The sequence below is a fragment of the Crassostrea angulata genome, chromosome 7 (genome assembly GCF_025612915.1).
Source record: "Crassostrea angulata isolate pt1a10 chromosome 7, ASM2561291v2, whole genome shotgun sequence".
Taxonomy (NCBI): domain Eukaryota; kingdom Metazoa; phylum Mollusca; class Bivalvia; order Ostreida; family Ostreidae; genus Magallana; species Magallana angulata.
The window spans coordinates 58,744,581-58,759,341 of record NC_069117.1 but is presented as its reverse complement, the minus strand read 5'-3'; the positions used below and the strand labels follow the sequence as shown (position 1 = coordinate 58,759,341).

The window sequence follows — 14,761 nt, the reverse complement described above, 5'->3', positions numbered from 1 at the left end:
ACAAATACATGTATATACCCCACGGTGAGTTTTTCCTTTACAAATACATGTATATACCCCACGGTGAGTTTTTCCTTTACAAATACACGTATATACCCCACGGTGCCAAAGGCCATGATACTAATAATCGTTGAATCTTGTTGATCAACTATAATTCGCTTGTGAGAAATTTTTGTAAGGTTAGCGAGAACCTCGTCTTCGCGAATATTTCTCGCCGCGAACCGGACCTTGTTATATAATTGTTATAACAACACGGGCCTGGATCTTGGTCGCGAACATTAGTCGTCGCGAACCAGTTCATCGGAAGTAAATCACGAAATAAAGTCGCCGCGAATAAAAATTGGTTTACAGTACCCATAATGCATATACAATTGTCTCCGTGGGTTTGATAGACACACCAAACTGATTTGGGACATTTCCCCGCGACCTCCGACATCTTTACATGTGGTAATTCCTTTGACATGATAACTTTCTATTTAACTGATTAATTGTTGTCGGGGAAGAGGAAAGAAATGTCGTAATCTCTGCCCCATCAATGCATCACACAACAGCCATAATGAGGGAAAAGTGTAAAGAAAATGTTGATCAACGTTAATCAACTGTAATCATATATTAAATAAATTAAATAAATTATCTGTACAATTTTCCGTATCCATCACATTATTTTCTATATGTTGATATTCTCCTGTGCCAAAGTAATAATACATTCACTTAAATGTAAATAACCGCTACCTCTGTCACTTCGGGTTAACAAATCGACTTTGAGTTAACTTTGCCACCCCCCCCCCCCCCCCCCCCGGTCAGTCTTTCAAACGATTGCAAACCATTGGTTAACTTGTTTGTTAAGATTTAGAAGAGACATGAATGAACAGTCTTGTAGTGGTTGTGTGTGTGTATTTGTATTTTAAGGTTAAAGTTAGTCATACAATGACTGATATTCAATTGTGACGTCCATTCGTGTTGTTTGCCGCTCTTTTCCCTATCAGCTCTCCGACAAGACCCCTGCAACAGGAACAGAAACAGCTGAGTCGCCCCCCGTGAAAGACAAGGCTGAACGCCATAAAGTGAAATTTCAGGACATACGATCAATAATCAAGAAATTAACAATATACTTACGTATTAATGCAGATCTTAATAAGACAGACTTCGAAATTAAAAATCCTATCTCTGTAAAAGGTTATACATAATTATGTGCAAAACATCCCTAAATAGGTAAAATAAATCATGTCTTCATAATATTTTCCTAATAATTTTCCAGAAGTAAAACTTCTTCACAAAAGCTTAACTACATACTCTGCTCCATTGTCATGGATACTTGTCCACCCCCGCATCACGTGACCAGGCGGAACGGTGTAGTCAAAGTATCCATCGTAACTATTGACCCAGCCACTGTAGAAACAATTGTACAGACACATTCCTGTAATGTAAAAATCAAAGTACTCAAAGTACTCAAAGTAGAGATATACCGGCTCATCTGATGTGTATCGGAAACGTCTTCATGAAATGGCATTATAAAAGACTAGTGTATAGACACGTTGAGTCATTATGAAGAGGGTCCACGGACCCCAAAAGCCGGCTAATGCTCAATCTTCAATCGTAACTGGTAAAGATTGAAACTGAAAGACTGTTTCTGAACATAACCTGGTTTTTCGCAACAGTAGAAACGGAAGCGCCTGTCCTCTGCTTCGTTGTCATGGTAACTATGGACGCCATCCATAACACCGCCATTGGGACACTGGAACACGACTGGTTTGTCAAAATCATTCACGTAATCTACACAAAAAAATTCATTCACGTAATCTACACAAAGATACAAAAAAAAAAAAAACCGAAACATTGAATATAAATCTCGCAGATTATATATTCATAAAATTATCATTGCTTTCCCCCAGTACGCTGTGTGATATATGACATGAAAATAAAAAGTATGTGTGCGTTTCTGCGGAGCTATCGTGTAAATCGCTTTGTCTACGCAACGCATATCTGCTCAAGTAGGGTATGTGGTTGAAAAATAAGAATTCTAAAACAAATAATAGTAAAGTGTGTAGTAAATAATTATTATCATATATCTTATCATTTCAAAACCACATTGCACCTTTTAAGGGAAATTTTCTTTTTTTGCCTTACGCACTGAGTAAGTGCCTAAGCTATGAGGGGCTTTTTATTTAATGCCTAAACTCGATCTTTTTCCCTTAACTATTTTCGTTCAGATAATCAAATGGCTGTCGGCTGTTCTTTTGACAATTGCGTTATTGTTTTGGTAATATATTTAATACAGAAGCTTACCAGACCAAGAACAGCTTTCCCTTTCGGAGGCAGACGTGTACTTGCTGCATTTGAAGTCAAAAATGCGATCTTCCGCTGCGTCGAAATGGCGACTAATCACCCTGTTGATAGAGTGATGTTGGGGGCACGTGAATGTGAAAGGTCTGTCATAGTCATTAACCCAGGGTTCCACCCCAAATAACAAGGTTATACCAATGACAGCTGTTTAAAGAAGCAATGAAATTCAAATAAACTTGTACCTGTTCATTACTTAACAATAAGCTTTGCTCCAAGATAACGATATTTATGCAGCACATTTACTTACAATGGCCATTTATCATAAAATACATGCACATGTACTTTAAAGTGTTTATTTAAACTTTTTTTTCACTAGAAGGGATAAAACCTAAGATTTCTACCCACTCTTGCTTGTCAGGTTTTGATACACGACTATGAATAAAGACTCTGTCTCGGTGATTTGCCCAACAACATGAAAGTAACTCGGACGATAACAATAATCATGTGTGATGTGCTTCAAGACTTTTTAATGGAAAACAATGTCTATTTTACAATTTTATTTCTTTCTGTGAATATCGTCGAGTGAAAAGAGATGACATTTATTCATTTTTAACGTTCATCGGTTTCAATTCTACTTCTTAAATAGACATGTGTATCCGAGTAAAAGGGACGGAAACGTTTTATCCTTAAGTCAGACTAAAGCTGATGGTGGGTCATCAATGATGGCCAGCTACTGGGTTGGTTCCAGGCATCCAGCTTGATTAGACTCGTAAGCGCAATAGCTAATAGAGTGACTTCCCTGCTTCCTTTGATTGCTGTTGTACTGCAGCCCTACGATCTGTCGGCTTCATTCCTAGCTTCGCTCCTGAACAGAAACTAAACTGACAAAGCTGGAAGCTTCTACATCCTACATCCAAAGGGAACAAGAGAGCCTAACAACCCTTCTATCTGCAGTCTGATAAGGTTCATGTGTCCCCGTTCTTTCTCTGGTGCGCCTCGTCAAAGTCATCTCTATGGCATCTATCGTTTGTATATGTTTAGACCAAAGCACCGTGTCAGGTCGCAGAGTTGTTCCTTCAAAGCTTTGGAAGGCAAGCTTTTGTCTTTGTATATTCTCAACTCCCAGTTTCCTCCTGTATCGAATACTGATGGGTTGCTCATCTTAATTTCTAGTTTCACATCCTCCTTCATAAAGTGGATGTCACCTGCCGATATCCAATTAGTACCCATTGTTTTAGAATGGCTTGTGAATCTGCAATAATCACAGAGACGCAATCTTGCATTGATTCTTCTTCCATAGCTCCGACCATAAAATGTTGCGTTGTGGAAGCAACATTACAACTAGGTTCACTGTTTGCCGAGTTCTACAGCCTTTGACCTTCTGACGTAATTAGCGTATCTTCCTACCTCTCCTTGCACTGAGCTTATTCTATCTGTCATGCCATCTTTGCCCTGCTGTCCGTGCACGTGTTGCGAGTATGTCACTAAATTCCAAACAATTGCAATCTTGGTCTACTGTTGTTACAGATTATTAACTGTCCGACCTTGTCAGAACTTCTGCGTCTTTGCAACCTTGAACTTTTCAATAATTGATGATAAAGGTAACTGTTGTTAGGCCGTTTTGCTGTAGAGTCCAATTAAAGTAAAGCTTGTTGGAACACCTATCCATCTGCATATGCACCAGTTTACTACCCCTTCCAAACTTTCTATCTCTGTCATCGCCACCTCATAATTAATCAGCTACCTCATCAATCTCGGCAGAATTCCATGCTTCCATCGAAGCTTTGTACTCCTTGGAAGGACGCTCTTGTCTACTTTTTTCGGCCATGTTTGTCACCATTCATTGGTTTCTGACAGAGAATCGTCCAATTATTTTCCTATGCATTTTATTGGGTTGTCGACAAGTGATGAAATTTCTTCTTCTTTGCCCTTCATCTTGAAACGTTTGCTGATCTGTCTTGTCCCCACTACCAAAAATCTTGACTACTTTGCTTTAAACTTAATGCATGCCAATGTTACAATTCCCTCCGGTAAAGAAAAGACCCACCTAGTTTGTACATCTTTAGTGGTGGTCACTGCAAGGTCGTCCATGAAGCCTTTTATCGGTAGTTGGTACGTTTCTGACTTCTTCTTTGGTCCTCTTGTTTTTCTTTCTATTGCTGTCGCCATCAAGCTTATTCCCATCACAAATATTTGTGGATTTGTGCAGCTTGTCGCAATCCCCTTTTCCAGTTGTTGCCCTCCTGCCGTAAACTTCCCAAACGTATATCCTATTTCAATTCCATAATAGTAGTCGCCGACAATCTTCTTCTCATGCAGTGGTACATGGTATGTGTTCATCGCCACCTCTATTAGCTCGTGCAGCATTGAATCATATGCGTTAACTTGGTCAAGCCAGACCACAGTGGTTCATTTTGGCCCTCCTTGCCTCGCCAATGAAATAAGACTGGTGTGTTGAAGACATCTCGAAAAGCCCTGGATCTCCAGCATCGAAATAAATGTGTTTATCTTTATTCCTTACCATGTCGTTTGACGGCCTGTTTGCTTACAATGCAGGGAATATCCTTCCTTCAACATTAAAATGATATATAGCAAGTGTTCTAGAGATTGTTTCCCTTTGGCACAAACTATTTATTAGCCCCCCCCCCCTTCCAACATCGTTACTTTATTCCAGATGACTGTGTACAATGCCCACAGTTTCTTGAAACACCGTATTTTTGGAACACGTTTTATATTTTGTTTGTCAGCCCGTTGGGACCATGAGCTGACCATGAGCAAGTCTTATTTTTCTTGATAACAGATGCAATTTTCTTCTACGATGGCTCTTCACAGTCTAATTCTGATTCTGGAAGTTCATCCTCAACTTTCTTGGGCGCGACCCTAGATCTTTGTTCCGTTCTTGGTCAAAATGGGTTTTCTTCTGGTACTGCTCGCCTTCTTCCTTTGTGTAATTCAAATAGAATGATCAATCAATTTCTATCAGCTTCTCTGTGAATCTGAATGATTTTGGTGTCTATCTTTTTTCCTCCGTCTATTTATCTTCCTTATTCTTTCTGCCCGTTTTAACGTTGCCATCTCCGATCCTACATTGTCAGCCAACAGCGCTATCCCCGTCGTCTCCTCTGACGCCATTTTGAACTGCTTGTTGAGTTGTCTTTGTACTCATGGATATTCTCTTTCCTACTGTTGCCTCTGTTATTAACCCTATTGTTCTTGCTTCTTCTAATGCCGAATATATCTTTACCAATTGTGTGAATAAGTTTGTCAAAGGTATTCAATGCTGTGCCATCCTCCAAACCATCCTCTCTCACTTTTGAGGTTTCTCAAAATCTGTTGTTGAGATACATGTATATGTACTTCGCCAGTAAACATTGTGTTTCATGCGCGAAACCAAACATTTTCCGAGAAGGGGGAGGGGCTCGATGGATGTTTGTGTATGCCGGGAAAGTGGTGGTGGGGGGGGGGGGGGTCCAGTTATATTTTCAGTTATTTCGCTATAAAAATTTAATAAGTTTGATTTTTACAGCAGCCCCCCCCCCCCCCCATAGATCCGTGCATGTGTTTATCTAAGATAACCTTCCGATCCTTATTTCCTCATTTCCGATTATTGATTCTTTTATTAAAGTGTTTTTTAAATGTCGCAGCTTGTAACATCACATACATGTAACATCTTAATACTGCTTATTTGTTGATATCGTCTTTCTAGCAAAATATATACCGGTAGTAGCCTTAGATTCATCAGCTTTGTGGTAGTATTTCAGCAACAGATAAATATTAATGGAATTTTACTTCTTACAATAGACAAAAATGTTATTGGAGCCCATTTCTCAAAAGTAATCTAGGATATGTTTAGCCAAAAATGTATTTAAGACAAAAGAAGTATGGTAAACATGTAAGGGTGGAAGAGAGCTTAAGCAAATATCAAAAATGTCGATGTTAAGGAATATATATTGGGGAAAAATCGTAATTTTACTGACTTGCCTGCAAATAAAAGCATGACCCTAGACAGTTTGGAAGTTTCGTAACTGATAAGATTAACAGTGCAAACAGAATATAGAGTTATCAATTTCCATTCTTTCATATACCTGTAGGTCAGAATTGTTGTCATGGATATTATTGCAATTCTAAATGTCACATACTATAACACACAAACTGTTAAAATCATCACTTTCAATACATTTTATTTCATACTACAGAAATGTTTTGATATGTCTCATAATTATATTTTATTAATGAAAGGGCAGTCATATTTCTGTTATCATATAAATACAGACATGTTTTGATATTTCTATTAATCATATTTATTTTTAATGAAAAGGGCAGTCATATTTCTGTTATCATTTAAATACAGAACACGGTGTCATTAATAACGCCATCAGTTAGGCATGTTAAAACGCTCTAGATAATGTCTTCTTAAAAGGATTCTTTATTGCAAAACTATAAATAAAACAGCAAACAAACAAAACAAAGAACAAGTGGCGATATATTGTAGAACAGCCTCGTTCTGGAGGCGGCGTGGGCGGATGACGTATGATGACATGGCGGGCTGACGGACAACCTATCTCCGTACATACTTAGTAGTTCTAACACGACTCCATTGGACCACCCAAACCCCTCCTGTAATTAAAGACAATCAAACTACAACGTGTAAAAGTATAACATTGATCCATCTAACAAATAAAGACTTAATGTTATAGAATCACGATTATATGAGTTTACGGAATACGGTTTAAGTAATAAGTGCAAAAATTGGATATTCTTAGTTAGTATTTACATGTAGTGCTGAAAATATTACATGTACAAAATTGAATAGTTGCATGATATATTAATAATATATCATTCTATATGTTTGATGTATCATTTTCTTTGAATCCTCTTGATAACAATGATATAAGTCAATGTTCAAACTTTGAAACTTTGTCACAGTCGGGACACCGTCGGGACAGAATGTTTGACGAAAAACGTTTGTTATGTACACTTGAAATTAATAAATCATGGCAGAATTTTGGTATTTCTTGTTATAGTTTTTCGTAACTGGTTGGTAGCATGGACATTATTTTACTAAGATTACAGTACATGTACACTATATATTGCAATTTCTAGTTATACATGTACTAGTACTTGTTTCTAGCTGGTTGGTAGTACGGACATTATTGTACTAAGATTGCAGTGTACGAAGTATATCTCTTACCTGTACTCTGTATTCTTACCTGTACTCCGTATTCACCGCCACTGCCTCCTTCCCCCGAGATATTAGTTGAGTACTAAAATTTACGTTCAATAGATGTATTACAAAATATATGGGCTATTGTAAAACTGTCTTGTTCCCGAATTATAGTAAAAGATGATACAGACCTTCTCATACATGTTTCTGCTGCGATTCCACGCTATCCAATTGCTAACAATCGATTTATTGGCTAGAGAAAATGCCTCGGCCTTTAACTGTTGATTCTGACTTTGAGACATTCCCCAGATAGCCATGTGTTGTAATGGTGGCCATCCATTGGGCAAATCCCACTGCTGGCCAGTCGTTTCTAGCGAGGTTGGAAAACCCCCCGCAAATTGCAAAACTCCTAAATTCTAAGGAAATATGAAATATTTGAATATATATGAACATTACACTTCGTTGATGGTAAACAACTCTTCTGAGCGTCCTTTGGGCTTCACAGGATTTGATCACGTGACCAACCAAATTCATATCCCGGTTAACTTTTTAATTCGCTGTTTTTTGTTGTTGAAAATACATGGATAATTGTTTTATATAAACATTTTCAACTGTCTTTGTCTGTAATTAAATTACGAATCAATTTTGAACTCTAAAACCCAATATCTTCATAAAACATGAGTGACACAAAATGGGCGTGTCTCATAGCATAACCGGAAAACGGTATTGGCTGCGCCGCGTAGTAATACATAGCATGTGCTACACTAAAAAATATTTTTTGCTTAAAAGTGTACAAATTGGAAGTAATATAAATATAAGTAATAAGGAATCATTCTTTGAATATAATGAGGTGATAATTTCGGTCGGAGCGTGGTCAAATCTATCATACAGCCCTTAGGGCTTTATTGGATTTGACGCTCCAACCGAAATTATTATCTCATAATACTCAAAGAATGATTCCTTATTCCTTAAATTATAACAAATTACTACACTTAAGGACATCTGAAAATTGCGACAAATAAATTTTGAAAATTGGCATATTTTTTTTTATTGAAGGATTTCATATTTACAAAGTACAAAGTGATTTTCAAAGGAAGGGGTCATTACCTTTTTAATATCCATATACTGGTAAGTGCGCCCAGTTTTCACAGACTTTTATACATCGTCAGATTAATGGTAGTTATTATATTTATATATATGTAAGCTTGAATTAAAAGGTGATTAATAGACAAACGTGCACTCGTGGTTAAGAGAGAAAAAATCTGCTTCTTCTTGAATTCGTGTTCTTTGTTGTAAACGGTATATTTTGACCTATTGAATATTATAAATCACCACGTGATCTCTATAACCTCGGGTAACTTTGTGAATGCCTGGCTTCGTCAGATGACGTACAAAATTGTTTTAGTTAGTATATCATGCTTTACAGGGCTCGGTCCAGGGCCCCTATATTGACATTATTTAAAAGTACAATTTGACTGCATATGAACAACCAAAATCACGATCTCTTTTGTTTCAAGGAACCTAGATACGATATAAGATCAAAATATTACGTTTACTTGTGCATTTGGAATGATCGACAGCAAATTGGATGTTAGAAACAAAGTTTCAGGCAAGATACTGACGTACAAAATCATTGTCATGTAAATAAAGCTCGAGTTTATTAATTTTACAACCGTGACAAGTTAAACTGATTCAATGCGTTCATAAATAATACCGGTATTATTAACAAATGATCATAGCACCATTTTATTGAAACTTAAACCACGCAATACAACACATCTAAACAATAACAAGACTCGAGCTTTGTTTACATACTAAAGTTTTTCGAACTTCGTATCTTGCTTTTAACTCAATACTAAGTATTTGACTTTCAAATTTTGACGAATATATAACACTATCATTTATCATTATTAAAAATATCTATATTGACCATTCTAGATAATAAAAAAAATAGAATTTGAAAATGTTTCAGCTCAGTTATGTCTATATCCCTGTAAACGCATTTTTAGAACCATTTAAAATATATTATTATTTCCTGTTTACTTGTAGTCTTTATTCAAATTCTTTTGACGAAAAAAGTGGATGTGATACCACCAGGACAATATTGTTAACGGTTCATCTCAATAGCTCTCCTACATGCATAAAAGGACACGTCTGATCTCTATAATCACAGCGTATATAGCGTAAGATATTCTCTTACACTTTTCAAGCTTATTTTTCGTGACATATTTCGAGTTCATTAAGGTTTAAGCAACATTTAAAACGACGTACTACAAAGGGCTAAGAATAGACAAAGATAAAGAGATGGGTGTATTCTTTGGTTCTTACATATAGAGGACACTTTTTTACTTAAAAGAAAAAACGAGTTACAGCCTTACTCGTAGATTAATTTACAGTACCACATGTCTCACTTTTACAGCCTTACTTCTTATACAAACTACAGTCTTAAAAGAAAACAATTACAGTCTCTCTTGGAAGTCAAGCTTACGTTTTGAAATCAAAGGGAAAATGAAAGGGAGGTAGGGTATCAATGACTCTCTTGATTGCAAAACAAGTCAAATCATTAAAAGGTCAGAATAGAGAAGTTGGGCATATAACAGTTTCAGAAGTTGCAGAACAGGATAAGAAACAGTTGACAATCTTAATAGTCAGAACAGAAGGGTAGACATAAACACAATCTTACTTGAAGAGCAGATGGTTAAAGACAGGTAAACTGTTACTATGGTTATAGACAGATAAGCTGGTTAAAATGGTTATAGACATGTAAGCTGTTACAATGGTTAAAGACAGGTAAGCTGTTACTATGGTTATAGACAGGTAAGCTGTTACAATGGTTATAACAGGTAAGCTGTTACAAAAGTTATAGACAGGTAAGCTGTTAGAATGGTTAAAGACAGGTAAGCTGTTAGAATGGTTAAAGACAAGTAAGTTGTTAGATTGGTTAAAGACAGGTAAGCTGTTAGAATGGTTATAGACAGGTAAGCTGTTAGAATGGTTATAGACAGGTTAGCTGTTACAATGGTTATAGACAGGTACATGTATAAGCTGTTACAATGGTTAAAGAAGACAGGTACATGTATAAGCTGTTACAATGGTTATAGACAGGTAAGGTGTTACAATGGTTATAGACATGTAAGCTGTTACAATGGTTATAGACAGGTTAGCTGTTACAATGGTTATAGACAGGTAAGCTGTTAGAATGGTTAAAGACAGGTACATGTATAAGATGTTACAATGGTTAAAGACAAGTAAGCTGGTTACATTGGTTAAGAATATAAGCTGTTACAATGGTTAAAGGCTATAAGCTGTTACAATGATTAAAGACTATAAGCTGTTACAATGGTTACATACTATAAGGTGTTACAATGGTTATAGACAGATAAGGTGTTACAATGGTTATAGACATGTAAGCTGTTACAATGGTTATAGACAGGTTAGCTGTTACAATGGTTATAGACAGGTAAGCTGTTACAATGGTTATAGACAGGTAAGCTGTTAGAATGGTTAAAGACAGGTACATGTATAAGATGTTACAATGGTTAAAGACAAGTAAGCTGGTTACATGGGTTAAGAATATAAGCTGTTACAATGGTTAAAGACTATAAGCTGTTACAATGATTAAAGACTATAAGCTGTTACAATGATTAAAGACTATAAGCTGTTACAATGGTTACAGACTATAAGCTGTTACAATGGTTACAGACTATAAGCTGTTACAATGGTTACAGACTATAAGCTGTTACAATGGTTACAGACTATAAGCTGTTACAATGGTTATAAACAGGTAAACTGTTACAATGGTTATAGACAGGTAAGCTGTTACAATGGTTATAGACAGGTAAGCTGTTACAATGGTTATAGACAGGTAAGCTGTTACAATGGTTATAGACAGGTAAGATAGTACAATGGTTATACTCTTACCTGTAAATAGGTCAAAACAGATTTCTCCGTTTGTGTTTCATTTTTTCCTGTGCATGATGCAAACAGAGGGAGAATGTTGGAGGCATAAAAGTAATCCCTGTGAGAATTGGCCGCAATGTCCAGGTCTTGCCACACCCTTTTTGTGGGGTTCCAGAGCACGTTAAAAATCGCCGCCTGTCGTCTTTGCCAGTTTTTGGAATAGTTTTTCCCTTTTTCTTGATTGCCTGGAAGCGTTAAAGAATTTTTACAAAACAGAAATTGTTTACTTTATAAATGGTTTAATTAAACGTAGAATTCACTTTTAATTTATGAGCAATGGCAAGCAAAGTCATGAAAGGTAAGAAAAAGACTGTATTAGAGGTGCAATTGGTACAACTCGGCTTGAATTTGATTACTAAAAGTAAAGTGTAGGGTGTCTTTCGATGTTAGCTTTTTCAAAAGGAATTTTTCATTCAATCATATTGCTAAACGCAAACCAAATATATTGTACATGTAAACTGTAATTTCTATGTAATACCTGTCCGGTTGAAAAGTTCCGATAAGATGTGTTCATTCATGCAAAGGACACTGTTCAGATCGACAGGTAAAATGTTAGTTGTCCTCGTGGTGTCAAGGGTGAGATTTGTCCCAGGATCTCGCGAGAACCAGCGGGAGGAGAAATCCCATCCTGATTCGGCGGCGGACACGAGGTTCTGATACAACTGTCTTTTGGCGCTGGAATCTAAAACCATTTTGTCAGCTTTATTGATTACGGCATACCTGGACAGATGAGTAAGTGTTTTTACCTGATACTTAGTCCAAAATCAGCTTTAAAAAAAAATGAAAATTTGTAATTACTGTTTGTAGTTGAGGCAGTTTTTATATCTTCAGAATAGGACTCGGGTCTGTTAAAAAAACCAACAAGTTAAATAACTTCAGTTGTAAACAATTCAAAAGAAATGTGAAAAAATCTCAGCTCTGTTTAGTTGTAAAATTAGCTTGAATTGTAAACTCTTTAAAATAAAGAATGAATTAATTTCAGCTCTGTACGTTTAGAATTGGGTCACCTAGGAGAGTTGACGCTGGATGCGTATCTGTTAAGTATATGTGTGACGTCACCCGTCTGTACGCTGACGCTTCGATTGGTCATCCAGAAAGCGTACTCTGTCTCCATGGCTGTTAGATGACTCTGCACGAAGGTCAGATTCTTGGTGGCCTTGTAATAGTCATACATCATTGGAATAAAGAAAGGAGGCTGCGAGCGCCGACTGTAGTATACACGGCCGCCATTTGGGATGAAGCCAAACCTGTGAAACGCAATTGGGAATCTTTTACAACACTAGTAGTTTTCCATACCATCTATTTCAACGAGGTCTGTACATGTATATTTGTAGAGCACTTTTTCATTACTTGAGTTTAAATCTTAACGAGTTCCTGACCTCTGTATCATGAAGGCAAAGTTTTCCAGCATGCCCTTCACGGTGTCTGTCATTTCACACAACAGGAGACCCTTCACCACCCAGTAGGTATCCCTGTCGTACACCAAAGACATCATCAAAACATTCTTAGCTACTTAAGAAGCAGTTACAATGAATTTTAAGTGTGTGGTTTAATTTTTTAAAATCATTTTAAATCAATACTATTGATATATAAATCGCAATATACCAGTAATAGGTTTCTCTAAATCTTCCCCCGGGGACAATGAATGGGTTAGGTAGATACACCAGGGAATAGCGATCTGGATTCAATTTCACATCAATTTTGATCTAAAACGAGATCATAGAACCAAACTTTGGGCAGTGCAGCCTACGGATACTGATGGAGATATTGTGACACTTCAATGAAGAAAAAAAATCGTAAAAAATTATATTGAGTAGATTAATTCTGGGATTATCACGGATTAATTCAGGGAATAACACCCACTTTTCGACCCAAGTCTTTCCAAGTCCGACAGAGGTCCCAGGCAAAGCCCCTCAGTAAGGGATCCTTGATGTGATTCATGATGGCAGGCCTGCACAATGACAAGTTGATCTCCTTATTATTCCGCATATTATCATAACTTTGCATTGTGTAGATATACATGTATATCTGCTTATATTATGAAGTACAAATGACAAAATTCGTGTATTTACATGATTTTCGATTAATTACAAAGCACTTGCTATTGCAGTTAATTAAAGAAAGACAGGCACAGGATTTTATAAACACGTACATGCGCGGCAAATCGGTCGGTTTCCATGGTTGGAATTCATCCCCAGGACCGGAAAAGTGGTCACCCACAAACTTCCGACCCTGCGCCTCGGAGATTGGTTTAGAAAGGTTGTTAAAAGCAGACAAGACTTCCTCTGAAATAGAAGGACATAGAAGTTTAGACTTTGGATGTAGAAAAAGAAAAAATTTCAATATTAATCATTAAAGACTTGTTGTTTTCTTCAACATTAAACAAAACGATCTTTTTGTGTCACTACCTGGAGACTGCTTAAGACTCATATCCACGAAGGTTTTGGAGTCATTGAACAGCCTCATCCGCTGTATTATATCCAGAAGGTCCCCCTGACAGTAAATTGGGCTTGCAAATAGAATAATAAATTCAATGTTTAACGTCTGTACAAATTTATGATGATTTTTTTTCACAATCTATGCAAAGTGTTAAGCTATCTATAAGGTTAACTACTTTTTTTTGAATTCGTAGGCAATTTATCTTATCATCTACTGTGCAGCGGAAAATTGTGCATATTTGAACCATATACTTTTGAAATACAGCTAAACATACAATGAAGTTGCAATAAATATTTTTGGGGCTGACGAAAACTGTATAAATTTGCACGTGTGTTTTAATTAACCGTACAGAAAGTCGTGTTATTCAGAAGGTTATGACCCAAAATAGCTATCCTATAAGATGAAGAAAAATAATGCCGCCCCGGGAACTAAAGGTCATAGTACCTACCTGTCACAAGCCGGGACCGTGTCCTCTCCACGGAGAATCCCTACGGACAGCACAAGGTGAATCAGAACGGATCCCGCTAGTACAGAGATAGAGGCCATGTTTAGGAGTAGTCCGATCTAGCGACCATGGAATGCAAACAAGTTCTGTAAGTGGTCCCCCCGGTGAAGACGGCTTTCCCACTGACTGCACTCCCTCCCCGTGTACAGGTAACGGCTCCGCTAACCTCCATACCCTTGCATCATTATGACGTGTAAGCTTATTAGATAAGTCTCCTTTCTGGTATATATCCCCTTTTTGAATTTAAAGTGGTTTATAACAGTCGCCATTTAACTAGAACCCTTAAATGGGAAACATTATTTCCTCATCATTGTCGATTACTGAACATACTCAGGAAGTTAAACAAAGACAGGAGGAATGGAGAATTGATCATTCTCTCCTTTTCCTGTTTGTGTAGAGATGATACAACA

The 14,761-nt window shown here is 36.9% G+C and overlaps 2 protein-coding genes across 3 annotated transcripts; both read right to left on the bottom strand.

Moving 5' to 3' along the window:
* Positions 1-841: 841 nt before the first annotated feature.
* Positions 842-6,322, bottom strand: LOC128155249 (dermatopontin-like). Its single transcript, XM_052816866.1, has 6 exons — positions 6,265-6,322; positions 2,287-2,487; positions 1,642-1,773; positions 1,294-1,417; positions 1,117-1,167; positions 842-1,002 (listed from the first exon to the last, which is right to left on the bottom strand). Exons 1-6 carry the CDS (start codon positions 6,278-6,280, stop codon positions 939-941), a joined length of 588 nt encoding a protein of 195 aa, XP_052672826.1. The 5' UTR covers positions 6,281-6,322; the 3' UTR covers positions 842-938.
* A 194-nt stretch (positions 6,323-6,516) lies between these two features.
* LOC128155248 (trehalase-like) lies at positions 6,517-14,761 on the bottom strand. 2 transcript variants are annotated; one of them, XM_052816865.1, is made up of 14 exons: positions 14,295-14,761; positions 13,816-13,916; positions 13,560-13,692; positions 13,271-13,358; positions 13,013-13,113; positions 12,787-12,879; positions 12,415-12,654; positions 12,206-12,252; positions 11,886-12,089; positions 11,369-11,592; positions 7,639-7,863; positions 7,494-7,547; positions 6,714-6,900; positions 6,517-6,670 (listed from the first exon to the last, which is right to left on the bottom strand). In XM_052816865.1, the coding sequence occupies exons 1-13, from the start codon at positions 14,390-14,392 to the stop codon at positions 6,721-6,723; spliced, it is 1,788 nt and encodes a 595-aa protein (XP_052672825.1). In that variant the 5' UTR covers positions 14,393-14,761; the 3' UTR covers positions 6,517-6,670; positions 6,714-6,720. The 2 variants fall into 2 exon arrangements, with proteins under 2 accessions (XP_052672825.1, XP_052672824.1); XM_052816864.1 differs by having other exon boundaries at positions 6,517-6,900.

Coding starts and splice junctions, on each gene's coding strand:
- LOC128155249 (XM_052816866.1), bottom strand. Junction 1,418..1,641: donor CTACTGTTGCGAAAAACCAG/GTTATGTTCAGA, acceptor TTTACATTACAG/GAATGTGTCTGTACAATTGT. Junction 1,003..1,116: donor ATTAAGATCTGCATTAATAC/GTAAGTATATTG, acceptor TTCCTGTTGCAG/GGGTCTTGTCGGAGAGCTGA.
- LOC128155248 (XM_052816864.1), bottom strand. CDS start 14,392: ATGGCCTCTATCTCTGTACTAGCGGGATCCGTTCTGATTCACCTTGTG. Junction 12,253..12,414: donor TCCAGCGTCAACTCTCCTAG/GTGACCCAATTC, acceptor TTTTTTTAACAG/ACCCGAGTCCTATTCTGAAG. Junction 12,090..12,205: donor AACTGCCTCAACTACAAACA/GTAATTACAAAT, acceptor AAATGGTTTTAG/ATTCCAGCGCCAAAAGACAG.